The sequence below is a fragment of the Camponotus floridanus genome, unplaced genomic scaffold (assembly GCF_003227725.1).
Source record: "Camponotus floridanus strain SB8 unplaced genomic scaffold, Cflo_v7.5 scaffold134, whole genome shotgun sequence".
NCBI lineage: Eukaryota > Metazoa > Arthropoda > Insecta > Hymenoptera > Formicidae > Camponotus > Camponotus floridanus.
The window spans coordinates 690,440-706,151 of NW_020229253.1; the positions used below are offsets into that span (position 1 = coordinate 690,440).

The window sequence follows — 15,712 nt, forward strand, 5'->3', positions numbered from 1 at the left end:
AACATCGAAGCAGTGACAATCGTTGCATACATATACACATACATATACAAATTGCTTACATGTAACATAGAATATAAATATAGAATATATATATATATATATATATATATATATATATATATATAGAATATAAACCTGCAAATAAATAAGACATATATATTATAAGTAATTATATTACTCTATAAAATTTTTGCAAGATACTTTTTTCATTATAAACACTTATACTAATGCATTTACGTAGGTTTGTGCACGACGAACTTAAATGAGTCTTCTTTCGTTAAACCCCATGGTGGGTCAGATAACGGTCAACCGCGTATTCTACTTGGCCGGCCAGTTCGCACCTCGATTTACTTGCGCCAACTCATGATTTTATTACTAATAGAATTTTGAAAATCGTCTTGGCGGAAATTTTCAATTTAAAGAGAGAATGATTTGAAGAAAGAAACTTAACATATATGATCTTCTTTTAATTGGATTTATCAATCAGAGAAATAATAAATAAAAATCGGGTGTCTGCGAAGCTGGCACGACAATCTATACATATCTCTACGAATTTAAAAAAAATACTAAGAGTTCTGATAGCACTTTTCATAGTTCTATAGGTCTTGATGAAAATTAAAAAAAGTTCCGCATTCCTTATATTAAAAAATCGAAATCGAAAAAATGTTGTGCTAACTTCGCGAATCTAGCATACTCTTCCCTCTAAAGTATCAAAACGCGTTGAATATTATTATTTTTAGCAAGAGTTCCCGATAGTTCTGTTCAAGTTCAGTTTATATATGCAATTTCAGATCGATATTTCAATAATTAATAATTTTTAAACAATTTTTAAGATTCTTGCCCAGCACGACATTCTCCCTCTAAAGTACTAAACCGCGTTCAAAATTATTATTTCTAATAACAGTTCTCGATATTTCTGCTATAATTCAGCCTATATATGCAAATTCAGACCGATATTCCAAAAATTAATAATTTTTATGAATTTTTAATGTTCTTGACCAGCACGACAATTTAGTGAAAATGTGTCGTGCTGATGATTTTCCATATTTTTAACGACAGTTCTGAACAGTTCTATATAAGTTCTATTTTTTAGAGACATTTTTACGTAGAGTTCCGACCGATTACTATTTTTTAAATAATTTTTTACAATAACTCAGCACGACACTTTCCCTCTAAAGTACTAACACGCGTTGAATATTATTTTTTTTAGCAAGAGTTCCCGATAGTTCTACTATAGTTCAGCCTATATATCCAATTTTAGATCACTATTCTAACAATTAATAATATAATTGTAAAAAATTATTTATAAGTATATAAGTGTCGTGCTAATCAAGGACATTAAAAACTTATAAAAATTATTAATTATTGAAATATCGGTCTGAATTTGCATATATAGGCTGAACTTGAACAGAACTGTCAAGAACTGTTGTCAGAAATAATAATTTTGAATGCGGTTTAGTACTTTAGAGGGAGAATGTCGTGCCGAGAATCTTAAAAATGTCGGGCGAGAATCTTAAAAATTGTTTAAAAATTATTAATTATTGAAATATCGATCTAAAATTGCGTATATAGGCTGAATTTGAACAGAACTATCGGGAACTCTTGCTAAAAATAATAATATTCTACGCGTTTTGATACTTTAGAGGGAAGAGTATGCTAGATTCACGAAGTTAGCACGACATTTTTTCAATTTCGATTTTTTAATATAAGAAATGCGGAACTCTTTTTAATTTTCATCAGGAACTATAGAACTAACTGAAAAGTGCTATCAGAACTCTTAGTGTTTTTTTTAAATTCTAGATTGTCGTGCCAGCTTCACGGACACAAAAATCGGACATATTTCACTATCGCAATGCATTAGCATAAAAATTTTAAAATTAGTGTAACAAGCACGTTACTTTAAAAAAAGATAAATTGGCAATATATTATAAATCTCATCTCATAATATCTGCTTTATGAATTTTGGAAATAAAGATTCATTTATTCTAAAATGTTTTATCATATTTAATCATGTATAAATATTAAGCGACTGTTAAAATCAAGAATCTTTTTATTTTTACTTCGATAATCGACTATTACACGGGAAAGATATAAAATCGAAAAACATATAAAATAAAAAACAGAGATATCCAGAAGCGTTCTTCATTGCATTGGATGCATATATGTATATAACTTTCGCCAAAACTGATTCCATTAAACCAACGCAACCGTTAATTTAATAGATTAGAGTAAAAAATTACTACACTCCGCGAAATTTAATTGAAGTTACAAAATATAGCAAACCATAGAGTAAGATTGAAATTATAAAGTAGTAGGACAAACGTTGATCTATATTTCTGGTTTCCTTATCGTGGAAATAATACAATCGTAAATTATATCTACCTTGTTATTTATTTTTGTGTTATTACATAGATATTTAATTACTATCTGATTACTATAAAATTACTATAAAATTAATAATGATATATTAATATATAGATAATGACATAATGTAATTATTGTATAAATATAAATAGTATATATTTATTATTTTTCTATAAGACATTTAAAGTTTTTTTAACTACGACTTTTTGTCTTATTAAATTAAATTAATGGTATATTTTATATAGAGCCTTTTATAAGATATAATTCTGTAAGAGAGAGAACAAAAATTACAAATTATAGAGGGAAGTGCAAATGTGAGCATCAGATAAGATACATCTCATGACACGTGTAGCCTTGACACGCACGTGCATCGTTTGTATACAGGGTGACCCATTTTAACTTAGGCAGCCAAATAACTCGAAAAATAAGCACACTACGAAAAAATGGTTCGAATCAAAATTTCGTCATTTCGAGGGGGACGTACAATGACGTTAAAATCAGCCCCCCCACCCCTCCCCCTGGGCGGTGAGGGGAGGCAAGTTTGAAATCTTAAATGGGAACCCCTATTTTTTATTGCATATTCCTGTAGCTTATCTCGAGAGCTTTCCAAAACACTATAATTAAGTACCTTTTTATTAAGTACTTTTTGAGTTATAAGGCTTGAAATAATTTCTTAATTTTACATAAACCATAAAATATCTAGTAAACCATTCATTTTTCGATTATCTTACCTTCATACTTTTATGTACAAAATAATGAGAGGAATCAATTGGTGTAAAGAAAACACATAGTTGTTTCTAAGAAAAAATATGTAATTTGCAATTAACAATTCCATATTTTTTCTTAAAAACAACTGTATGTTTTCTTTACACCAATTGATTCCTCTCATTATTTTGTACATAAAAGTATGAAGGTAAGATAATCGAAAAATGAATGGTTTACTAGATATTTTATGTTTATGTAAAATTAAGAAATTATTTCAAGCCTTATAACTCAAAAAGTACTTAATAAAAAGGTACTTAATTATAGTGTTTTGGAAAGCTCTCGAGATAAGCTACAGGAATGTGCAATAAAAAATAGGGGTTCCCATTTAAGATTTCAAACTTGCCCCCCTCACCGCCCAGGGGGAGGGATGGGGGGGCTGATTTTAACGTCATTGTACGTCCCCCTCGAAATGACGAAATTTTGATTCTAACCATTTTTTCGTAGTGTGCTTATTTTTCGAGTTATTTGGCTAAGTTAAAATGGGTCACCCTGTATAACTTATATTGCGTAATTTATTCTAAAGGTATTAGTCGGCCGCAATTCATTTCCGTTTCAGCTGCTTCAAATACGATTCTACATAATTGTGAATAATAAAATCTCAATGATTCATAAAATCACGTGAACTATTTATGATCAATTGCTTGATAAACCCCTTAGTGAAAATTATGTATCATTTATCAAATTGTTCAGCGCTATTTACCAATCGACACTTCATGGGAAAAGTTTAAATCAATTCATTAAATCATTATTTTTTCTGTATTCTTCTTTCGCTACTTAATTGCATAATAATAAATAATAAAAATATAAAAGAAATAAATGGAAAACAAATATAATTAAATAATGATTTAATTAAATGATGTAAATGACAGTGTCTATCATCTTTTTAGTAATATAATGTATAATATATGTATTTATATATCTACATGTTCAATTAAAAACAAAATTAAAAAGCTTGATAATGCGAATGATTTGTTTTAGATTTTTACTGATAAAAGTATCTCAATCATTTCGAGAGAAAAAACTTCCGTTACCGGTATAGAATCCGCTAACACTGTAAACGAATCCTTGCTCGGAGAATTGAACGAGTTCCGTTAACATAGATGTGATGCTATAAACTTAAAAAAAATATTTTGCTAATGTAAATAGGTTTCTACGACAAAAATTTATCGCTATTTTTTATGTACTACAATATTGTTTGTAAACATATAGAATTTATATAAACAAATCTGTAGTAATATCTTCTGGAAAATTTAGGTCAAACTGCCAGATATCAATCACTACATTGGATAAGTAAGAGTTTTGATACTGCAGCTGAAAGAATCTTTGTGAAAAACGATTATTCTGTGTATCAGCCAAATTTTATCAAATATTAATCTTAATATAGACATTACAGAGAGACTTTCTTCCTAAATTTTACCAACAGTTCATATAAATTCTATCTCTGTCATTTAGATTGATTAAATGCAAAACATACACGATATCATAATATTTGCTAATTATTTATCTGTCTTAATTAATTTTTCTCAAAAAATTTTTGCTATAGTTGCAAGATCATTTTTTGAGCGCATTTCAAGCGACGATCGTCGTTATTTCTTATACATTCAAAAGGCGTCGAACAGTGTCTTCATTGCTAACCCACTTAAGAGTAACAGTAACGGGCGGGACGGTATGTCCAAAAATTTCATGTGTCGTAACAGTGACACCGATCGGACACATGTTGTCGGAGGAAAATAATTAATCATCGTTTATTCATCTCTCGCATCTTTCTCTTGCTCTCAATTGAAAAAAAATTGATTGTAAAAAAAATAAATAAAGCACATTCGCGACTTTAGAAGCGTGAATTTCCACAAACTTCCGCGCTCTGCGTCGCTACACGCGATTTTTGACGCCTCGTTTACCGTCAAGGAAAGTGCAAGTTATGTTCCGTCGAATGCAAATTCTTTCTCTAGTAATTGCGTACACCTTTCACGGATATGTCCATCGGACGATTAATCCCAGTTTTCAGCCGCGAAAGACTCTTGTAACGCGAACTTGCTTTTGCTATAAAATTACTCGAAGATTTATGATTGGACTCAATTTCGTTGTTTGTTTTTTCTTTCTTTGCTTGATCGATCGATTCCATATATTGCTCAAAAATGTAAAATGTATATAAAAAATAAAATCGATACCTGTTATACTTCCTTATTTTATATCTATTAATGCATTTTTCGTATTTGTACATTTTTTCTTATATAACTAATTTTCTTAAATAATTAAAACAATATATATATATATATATATATATATATTTATTTATTTATAATTTATATTAAAACATAATATATATGTATAAGTAACATTTATATACATTTGTTATTTTTTCTAATTACAGGTAACGATACCAAAGAGTGCAAAATAGTATGCAAAGTCAAAGCAGAATATCATCAAGTTTCATCTTCCTATTATGCGTTTTTCTCTCTAATTCAATATGGACTGTTATCGGTATGTATATTTAAATATATATTTTATATATATATATATATATATATATATACAGGGTGTCCCAAAAGTCCCGGACCGGTCGAATATTTCATAAACTATGCACTTTAGAAAGAAATGTTTCAGACAAAAGTTGTATGGCTTGAAGGGGGTCATCAGAGGGTGGCAATGATTTGACCTTGGAGAGTCATTTGAAGGACACATGACGGTCACCGTCAATTTTTTAAATAGAACTATTTATTTTTTATTACATATTCGTGTAACTTATCTCGAGAGCTTTCCAAGACACTATAATAAAGTATTTCTTACCTTATCTTTTTATTATCTTACCTTAATACTTTTATGTACAAAATAATGAGAGCAATTAATTGATGTGAAGAAAACATACAGTTGTTTTAAAAAAAAAAAATATGTAATTTGCAATTAACAATTACATTTTTTTTTAAACAACTATGCGTTTTCTTTACACCAATTGATTCCTCTCATTATTTTGTACACAAAAGTATTAAGGTAAGATAATCGAGAAATGAATATTTTACAAGATATTTTACTGTTTATGTAAATTTAAGAAATAACTTCAAGCCTCATAACTCGGGAAGTACTTAATGAAGAAATACTTTATTAGTGTTTTGGAAAGCTCTCGACGTGAGCTACCAGAAGATTGAATAAAAAATAGGTGGTTCCATTTAAAAAATTGAAGGCGACCTTCACGTGAGCTTAAACGCCTGTGCAATGTCAAACCAATGACACCGTCTTATGGCCCCCTTCAAGTCATACAACTTTTGTCTGAAACATTTCTTTCTAAAGTGCATAGTTTATGAAATATTCGACCGGTCCGGGACACCCTGTATATATATATATATATATATATATATATATATATATATATATATAATTTTATTAGGAAATATATTAATTTTAATTAGTTTTGAATCATTTTAAACGTTTTTATTAGGTAAAAACATCAATGAAACTTATTTGTATGCATAATCCGAATAACAAGGGACAAGGAATGTAAATAAATTGCGTAACAAGGATGAATAATATTACTAGGAAATGTGTATATTAGAGTTCATAAATTTTACGACTTTGACGATTCAAGTTGAAAAATAGAACGCAACTAGCTATGTAATCTCGTAACCTCTTTTTGCCGAGAACTTAAGATTTGCATGCGATTCGATCGATTATATTCATGGGAAATTATGTGATTTCCTTTGAACAGCGAATCATCGACTATTCCGAGCGTAACAGAAAAATTGCACATTTTCAAGGTAAAACACGCTGTGCAATATAATACTTACGTGCTTCATGGGAAAAATCGACATACTTTATCGAAGCAAGCTTCCACGATTGTAACTAATCGCTTACGATTAATTGCAGTGTGAAAAATGAATTTTTCCTTCCGCATGAAATGATCCATACGCGATCGTTCATTTATTTTTATTTCACTCGTTAAAAAGTTTCTAATATGATCGTCCAGAGAAAAGACCTTTGTCTTTTATTGTCAAATATCAATTTTATCTCAATTTGTAACGAGTTTAATATGCAAAAATATTATCTTTCTCATGGAAAAATTCATTGCATTGATGTTTTTTCAAAAGATTTTTTCACATTATATTTTACATTTTAATTTCAGATTTATAAGCAAAGAAATAATTTAAATATATAAAAATTTTAACTATTTAACTTAAAATAAATTTTAACTTAAAAATACACTCGTCAAAATTATCATATAGGTAATTTCATGTCAAATTTTCCCATAACTTCAAATAAGTATAACTCCATTAATAAAAATGATCGTATTTGAAAACGTTTTTTTCATTCCCAAGCTTAAAGCCTCTATTTTAAAAATCATTTGTCAGATTTAGAATTTACCCTCCCCCCTCTCGTCATCTCCTTAAGTAAGCACGTGTTACATCTTCAAAAATTGCATAATTTGACGCATTCCACGGGGTGGAATAAATTTGTGTCGCAAATTTCATGATAATCATTGTAAAATTTGGATTTTTATGTGTGAATTAAAAAAAATGAAGTTTTTTTTCGCGGAGTTACGACATATCAAAGTTACCTATACATTTTGGTTTATTTACCGCCAGCATTAGCATTACCCGATGCGCACTACGAGGAGGTTGCTGGTTGAATTTGACGCATCGTGTGTATGTGTGTGTGTTGGAGGACGGGAATGTAGAAATGTTCACATTTAAAAAAACACAGAAGTTAGAGAAAATTTGACATGAAATTATCTATGCGATAATTTTGTTAACGAGTGTAATATATTTATAATATACAATAATATAATTATAATATATAAAGATATTATAAATATTATAAATATTGTTATAAATATTATAAATATTATAACAATATAATTATAATATATAAATATAATATTATAAATATATTATAAATATTACTTAAGAATAATATATATATATATATATATATATATATATATATATATATATGTATTAATAAAGTAATATATTGTATAATACGTGCCATATACACACAAATGGTGGTACATTAATCGCAAGTTATCTAATAGAGAAGATATTAATCTCACGCGACACACATTCAAATGAATTTATAATTATTCGTATTGTAAAGCTCGTTTCGACGCAAATCCCTGCACTTCTTGCCAAACGAGAAACGTTTATGTGTAATTGATGTTTCACAATGCAAATTGCAAAATTCGCGAGAATTGAGTTGCGCAATTTGTAGATTCAATTCAACAAAAACAAGAGAATTGTCGTATCTTCCGGACGCGCCAGCGGACGACTATTCGATCGGTCGCGATTGAATTATAATAAATGAACTGCTCTCTCTCTTTTCTGGTTTTACGCAGGAAATCCCATTCGGGACAGGACAAGACGAGAAGCCGAGATAGCGTCCACCAACTGGACCGCTCTGGCCGACGAATGGATTTCGGCGAAGGCCAGAGCTGCCGAAAAGATGGATGTCGCTCTGCTGCCGTTCAACGAAAGATTTCGGGAATTACCACCCACGGTGGAGACTTTTGTTGTTAACGGCACGAACCCTGAACAAATGGCACGGGTAAGGAGGAATAGATTTTGTTCGCATCAGTACGTACATCCTCGGTACGTGAACAAAACGATATAATTTATTATTAGTTAAAAGTTTGCACTATCGTTGTTAAAGTTGTGTAAGATACTTCATTCATCATCAATTCGTAATTTCCTCTGATATATAAATATATGAAAGATTGAATCGTTTTTAATGTGTAAACTGACGTAAGAACTTGTACGAAAAATATGCCATAAATTGCATCTTGCAGATATTTTATCAAATCTTTAGAAAACATGATGATACACTATAATTGGATTGTTGGAATAATTTTAAAGCTTATTTTATATTTGAAAATTTTAAATTTACTATTTTAATTTTACTAATTTACGTTGATTTTTAAAAAAATTTTGACTTCAAAATACTGACAAGTATACATAATATTTTCCATTTTTTTATTATTCTATATTATAAAATTATATGTAATATAAATATAACAAATGGGTAAGGAGGAATAGATTTTGTTCGCATCAGTACGTACATCCTCGGTACGTGAACAAAACGATATAATTTATTATTAGTTAAAAGTTTGCACTATCGTTGTTAAAGTTGTGTAAGATACTTCATTCATCATCAATTCGAAATTTCCTCTTATATATAAATATATGAAAGATGGAATCGTTTTTAATGTGTAAACTGACGTAAGAACTTGTACGAAAAATATGCCATAAATTGCATCTTGCAGATATTTTATCAAATCTTTAGAAAACATGATGATACACTATAATTGGATTGTTGGAATAATTTTAAAGCTTATTTTATATTTGAAAATTTTAAATTTACTATTTTAATTTTACTAATTTACGTTGATTTTTAAAAAAATTTTGACTTCAAAATACTGACAAGTATACATAATATTTTCCATTTTTTTATTATTCTATATTATAAAATTATATGTAATATAAATATAACAAATGGGTAAGGAGGAATAGATTTTGTTCGCATCAGTACGTACATCCTCAATACGTGAACAAACGATATAATTTATTATTAGTTAAAAGTTTGCACTATCGTTGTTAAAGTTGTGTAAGATACTTCATTCATCATCAATTCGAAATTTCCTCTGATATATAAATATATGAAAGATTGAATCGTTTTTAATGTGTAAACTGACGTAAGTACTTGTACGAAAAATATGCCATAAATTGCATCTTGCAGATATTTTATCTAATCTTTAGCAAACATGATGATACACTATAATTGGATTGTTGGAATAATTTTAAAGCTTATTTTATATTTGAAAATTTTAAATTTACTATTTTAATTTTACTAATTTACGTTGATTTTTAAAAAAATTTTGACTTCAAAATACAAGTATACATAATATTTTCCGTTTCTTTATTATTCTATATTATAAAATTATATGTAATATAAATATTACATATTAAAATGATATATAAAATGATATATATTTTATTTATAAAATTATATAATTTCGAAAATATATTTTTGAAAAATTCTAGAATAATAAAGATTACGATATATCTGCTAAACACTTTGTACATCTTTACCGCGCATATTGCGTAAGTTCACCGATTGGTATCAATACGATTGACATTGTTCGATCTGTTTCTACTTTTGCGTGATAGTAGTTACATGTCGGACGCAATTAGACCGTTGAAAACGCATTCGATACACTCGATTAATAAGAAAAGTAGCATTTATCGACTCAACCTTCTTCCGTATAAATAGAAACGTATTATGCTATGGAATTATTATTGCACAAATAAACTGATAAAATCGATGATCGTGAAATGAGAAAAGATCATGAAAAACTTTCTACATTCGTTCGCTTTGCTTTATGATAAGAAACGAGAAATTGATCTAATCGATGCATTTTCACTCCTGCGTCCACATATTAATCGATATATTTCTTCTTGATGCGAAATTAGTTTAGAAAAGCATTAATCAACCGTAATATTGATATCGCATTAACGGATGTGTATCATATAATTAATATGCGCCAAGAATTACTACATCAAGAAATTGTTAAATCGATACAGATGAAACTTTATTCGATTGGCCAAAGACTTTTTAAAATATAGAATTCGATAAAAGATGACGTTTATTATTTAATGAGGTAGCTTTAAAAATGCGCGATAGACTGTAAGTCTAGACTGATAACATCGAAATTATCGAGACTCGAATGAATGAGATGATTAGAGGGCAAATACAAGATGTGTTTGTCAAGCTTTATTTAGATCAAATTTTGAGCTACTATTGACTTCGATAGACAACGAGAATAAAGATTATAAAAATCGCAGTACAAATTTTTAAAGGAAACACTGTTTAATATAAGCGTGTGAATACAAATATAAATGTGTGTATATATGTGTGAACGACGTGATGTCAACAGATAGAAAAACTAACTGAATAGATGTATTGTCGAAGATCGTTTGAAGAATGATATAGAAGATATGATAGATATATACACAGTGTCCCAAAAGTCTTGGACCGGTCGAATATTTCATAAACTATGCACTTTAGAAAGAAATGTTTCAGACAAAAGTTGTATGGCTTAAAGGGGGCCATCAGATAGTAGCAATGATTTTACCTTTGAGAGTCATTTGAAAGTGACGTAAAGGTCACCTTCAATTTCTTAAATGGAACTCCCTATTTTTTATTACATATTCGTATAGCTCCTCTCGAGAGCTTTCCAAAACACTATAATAAAGTATTTCTTCATTGAGTATTTTTCGAGTTATGAGACTTGAAATCATTTCTTAATTTTGCATAAACCATAAAGTATCTAGTAAAATATTCATTTTTCGATTATCTTACCTTAATACTTTTATGTACAAAATAATGAGAGGAATCAATTGGTGTAAAGAAAACACATAGTTTAAAAAAAATTGTAAATTGCATATTTTTTTTTTAAAAACAACTATGTGTTTCCTTTATACCAATTTATTCCTCTCATTATTTTGTACATAAAATTATTAAGTAAGATAATCGAAAAATGAATATTTCACAAGATATTTTACGGTTTATGTAAAATTATGAAATTATTTCAAGCCTCATAACTCGTAAAGTACTCAATGAAGAAATACTTTATTATAGTGTTTGGAAAGCTCTCGAGATAAGCTACACGAATATGTAATAAAAAATAGGGAGTTCCATTTAAGAAATTGACGGTGATCTTCACGTGATTTTCAAATGACTCTCCCATGTCAAATCATTGCCACTATCTGATGGCCCCTTTCGAGCCATACAACTTTTGCCTGAAACATTTCTTTCTAAAGTGCATAGAAGTGAAATATTCGACCGGTCCGGGACTTTTGGGACACCCTGTGTGTGTGTATATATATATATATATATATATATATATATATATATATATATATATAATATAATACAGAGCGTTAATACACAAGCAGAAATTTTAAATACGAAAACAATTTGATATTTCGAAAAATAAACCGTTAAATAAAGGAGTTAGTTTTTGACGAATTAAAATAGAAGTAAACCTTTTTTTTAGTAAAAGATATGAAGAAAAAATTTTAAAAATATATATGTAATGAAACCGATTTCAAAATTTTGTAAGAAAATTATAAAGTGATAAATGATCCGCTTCTAATTCTCCTATGTGATATCAAGAAATCACGTTATTTTAGATCTTTAATTAAAAGATTTTTACTTAATATAAAGATATAATGAATTATGATATATTGAACATTTAAAATCTATATAAAATAATATAATAAAATATAATAAAATATAATAAAATAATATAAAAGTTATTGAAAATACTTCTCAAATTTTAACTTAAAAACAAATATTTCAATCGAAATGCGTAGAAAAAAAATTGTATAAGTAAGTAGTTTTTTATCTACTTTATATACCCATGAGAAAGCCTTTATCGAAATACTCTGCTAGAAGCATATATATATGTATAAAAATTTTCTAATTATTATTTTTTCGCGACTTCGCCTTTTTCTTCTTTTTTTTTCCTCTCTTTATCTTATTCGGGACGAACGCCAATGTCGCCATTGCGGCTCTCACTTTCAGTGTCAAAATACTTTCACCAACGCGATCATCGACAGACCGTGGTGAATGCAAGTATGTACCTTCTATCCTTCCTATTCGCGTGTGCTTATACGCATACACATCATGTATAATATGGTGTCAATGACTTTCGTCCGCGAAAGTCGCCCAAGATCATCGATATCACTCGTCATCGCTTGCGTAAAAGAAATCACCGGTAGACATATCGCGGTGTTCCCTTCGATCTCGGAAAAGGTGCACGCTCGATTATCTCGGGATCGCGATCCAAGAAGGAAAGTTGCAAGATCAAAGGCACGCAGAAAGCGACGCGAAGAAATCGTTTCACTTAATTCGAGCTGTCTCGTGATATATTGTGATAGACGAGAAGTATACATATATCGATTAGCTTTCTGCTCCTTTTCGAGCCTTTCTTGATATAATTATTGGATCTTAAACTGTGGGACGCATTATTATTCTAATTTAAGTCAAATTTGATTTTTATCATAACTGAGAATAATATTAAAAATCACAAAATTACCTATTCTCAACCGCATATATTTTTTTCTTTTCTTTATTTGTCCAATTTACATATTACAATGAAGAATAAATTACATTTCCGAATGTATATGTGTATATCTTTTAATGTATATTATGAACAAAAGAGAGAAGATTTATAAATATTTTCTACATAATAATCGGATGGAATAATCGAAAAGATTAAGTAATACAGAAAACTTAAATACAAAACCAAGCAAAATAATCAAAAACATGCAATGCAATAAATATTTTAATAACAGTATTATTGCACATTAGAGAATGACAACTATATTAATTTCATTATTTTATCAATCACTTTACTTGAGATATTACATCATATAAATTTATCATGTTTATGTATATCTAATTACAGTTAAATTACTCGCGGATGCTATGGGATATGGAAACTGTCCAACCAAGTGGACATCTGTCCGGATTTGTTGATAAAGCTCTTAAACTTCTAGATCTGAGGCAAGTCATGATGGAGGTTGAAACCTCCGTAATGTCCAAAGTATCTTGTACTGCATGCAAAGTAGGAGCCGGCCTGCTACAACATTACATAAAAGTCGGCAAGAGCGATGAAGAAATCATGGCCAGCATTTATCAATTCTGCGTGTCGCTTAACATACAGAGCGCTCGAGTCTGCCACGGAGTCACTCTGCTTTTTGGGGTAAAGTTTAGATTTATATGTATATGTATTATATGTATTATACAGAGTGTCCCAAAAGTTCCGGATCGGTCGAATATTTCATAAACTATGCACTTTAGAAAGAAATGTTTCAGACAAAAGTTGTATGGCTTGAAGGGGGCCATCAGATAGTGGCAATGATTTGACATGGGAGAGTCATTTGAAAGTTACGTGAAGATCACCATCAATTTCTCAAATGAAACTCCCTATTTTTTATTACATATTCGTGTAGCTTATCTCGAGAGCTTTCCAAAACACTATAATAAAGTATTTCTTCATTGAGTATTTTTCGAGTTATGAGGCTTGAAATCATTTCTTAATTTTGCATAAACCATAAAATATCTAGTAAAATATTCATTTTTCGATTATCTTATCTTAATGCTTTTATATACAAAATAATGAGAGGAATCAATTGGTGTAAAGAAAAAATATAATTGTTTTTAAGAAAAAAATATGTAATTTGCAATTAACAATTACATATTTTTTTTTAAAACAACTATGTGTTTTCTTTACACCAATTGATTCTTCTCATTATTTTGTATTAATACATAAAAATATTAAAGTAAGATAATCGAAAAATGAATATTTTACTAGATATTTTATGGTTTATGCAAAATTAAGAAATGATTTCAAGCCTCATAACTCGAAAAATACTCAATGAAGAAATACTTTATTATAGTGTTTTGGAAAGCTCTCGAGATAAGCTACACGAATATGTAATAAAAAATAAATAGTTCTATTTAAAAAATTGACGGTGACCGTCATGTGTCCTTCAAATGACTCTCCAAGGTCAAATCATTGCCACTATCTGATGGCCCCCTTTAAGCCATACAACTTTTATCTGAAACATTTATTTTTAAAGTGCATAGTTTATGAAATATTCGACCGGTCCGAGACTTTTGAAACACTCTGTATATAAAATTAAAAGATAAAATGATGTATATAATATGTCCCACATTTGCTTAACCGTTTGAGTACCAAGCGACGCAACCGCGCTCCCCCCGTCCAAAATACTACTCAAAAGTGTCAGCGCATCAATGTCTGTAAATTCACAGTAAGTGCACGCTCGCTTTTTTTCGAATTGTGTGACTTAAACAGTACTTTTACTAGTTATGTTCAAAGGAATGTCAGAGTAACACTAAATTTGTAAAAATAATAGGGTGCACACTCAAATCTTGAAAATAAGTTCCCTGAGAATTCCATGATTTTCCAAGTATTTTTGTTTAAAACTCCAGGTAAAATTAAAATAATTTATCGTACGTAAACTTTTAACATAAATTGAAAAAAAAAAACATTTTAAAAGATTTTAATAAAATTTGGACAACACAAAAATTTTATTATGTATATAAAATATTATGTATTTTATTATGTAAAAAAATATATATATATATTTTTTAATGCTCGAATCTGTTCTTCAAGAGCATTCGCCTGTTTTTGAACATTCTCTAAAATTCTTATATACGCTTCTTTTACCTAATTTTTTCATCTCTAAAATGTTTTTTTCTTTTTTTAAGCTTCTTGCTCTACAATAGACGCTCGATATCGCTCAAGATATTCTACACAGAGCGAATGTTTACACTTAGAATATAAAAAAATGATCAGAAAAGTAGTTTTTAAAAAATTCTGGGTCTTAATAAAATTCCATGAGAATTCTCTGATTTTCCAGGTTAAAATAAAAATCCCTGAGAATTCCAGGTTTTCCAGTTTTTTCCGGTAGTATAAATCCTGGATAACAATTATTGCTTATAAGTAGAAAACATGCAATCGCGCTTGGCACTTTCCGAAATGGAACCGAACAAGCGTTATCCGCGC

At 29.1% G+C, this 15,712-nt stretch overlaps 1 protein-coding gene across 2 annotated transcripts in view; it reads left to right on the forward strand.

The window, feature by feature from the left end:
- Positions 1-15,712, forward strand: part of LOC105249440 (sphingomyelin phosphodiesterase) — a 44,616-nt gene that overhangs the window by 17,156 nt on the left and 11,748 nt on the right. For both annotated transcript variants that reach the window (XM_025406131.1, XM_025406130.1), the window contains 3 exons: positions 5,501-5,610; positions 8,453-8,661; positions 13,586-13,882. In XM_025406131.1, coding sequence (XP_025261916.1) covers positions 5,529-5,610; positions 8,453-8,661; positions 13,586-13,882 — 588 coding nt within the window. In that variant the 5' untranslated portion in view covers positions 5,501-5,528. The remainder of the gene's footprint in view (positions 1-5,500; positions 5,611-8,452; positions 8,662-13,585; positions 13,883-15,712) is intronic.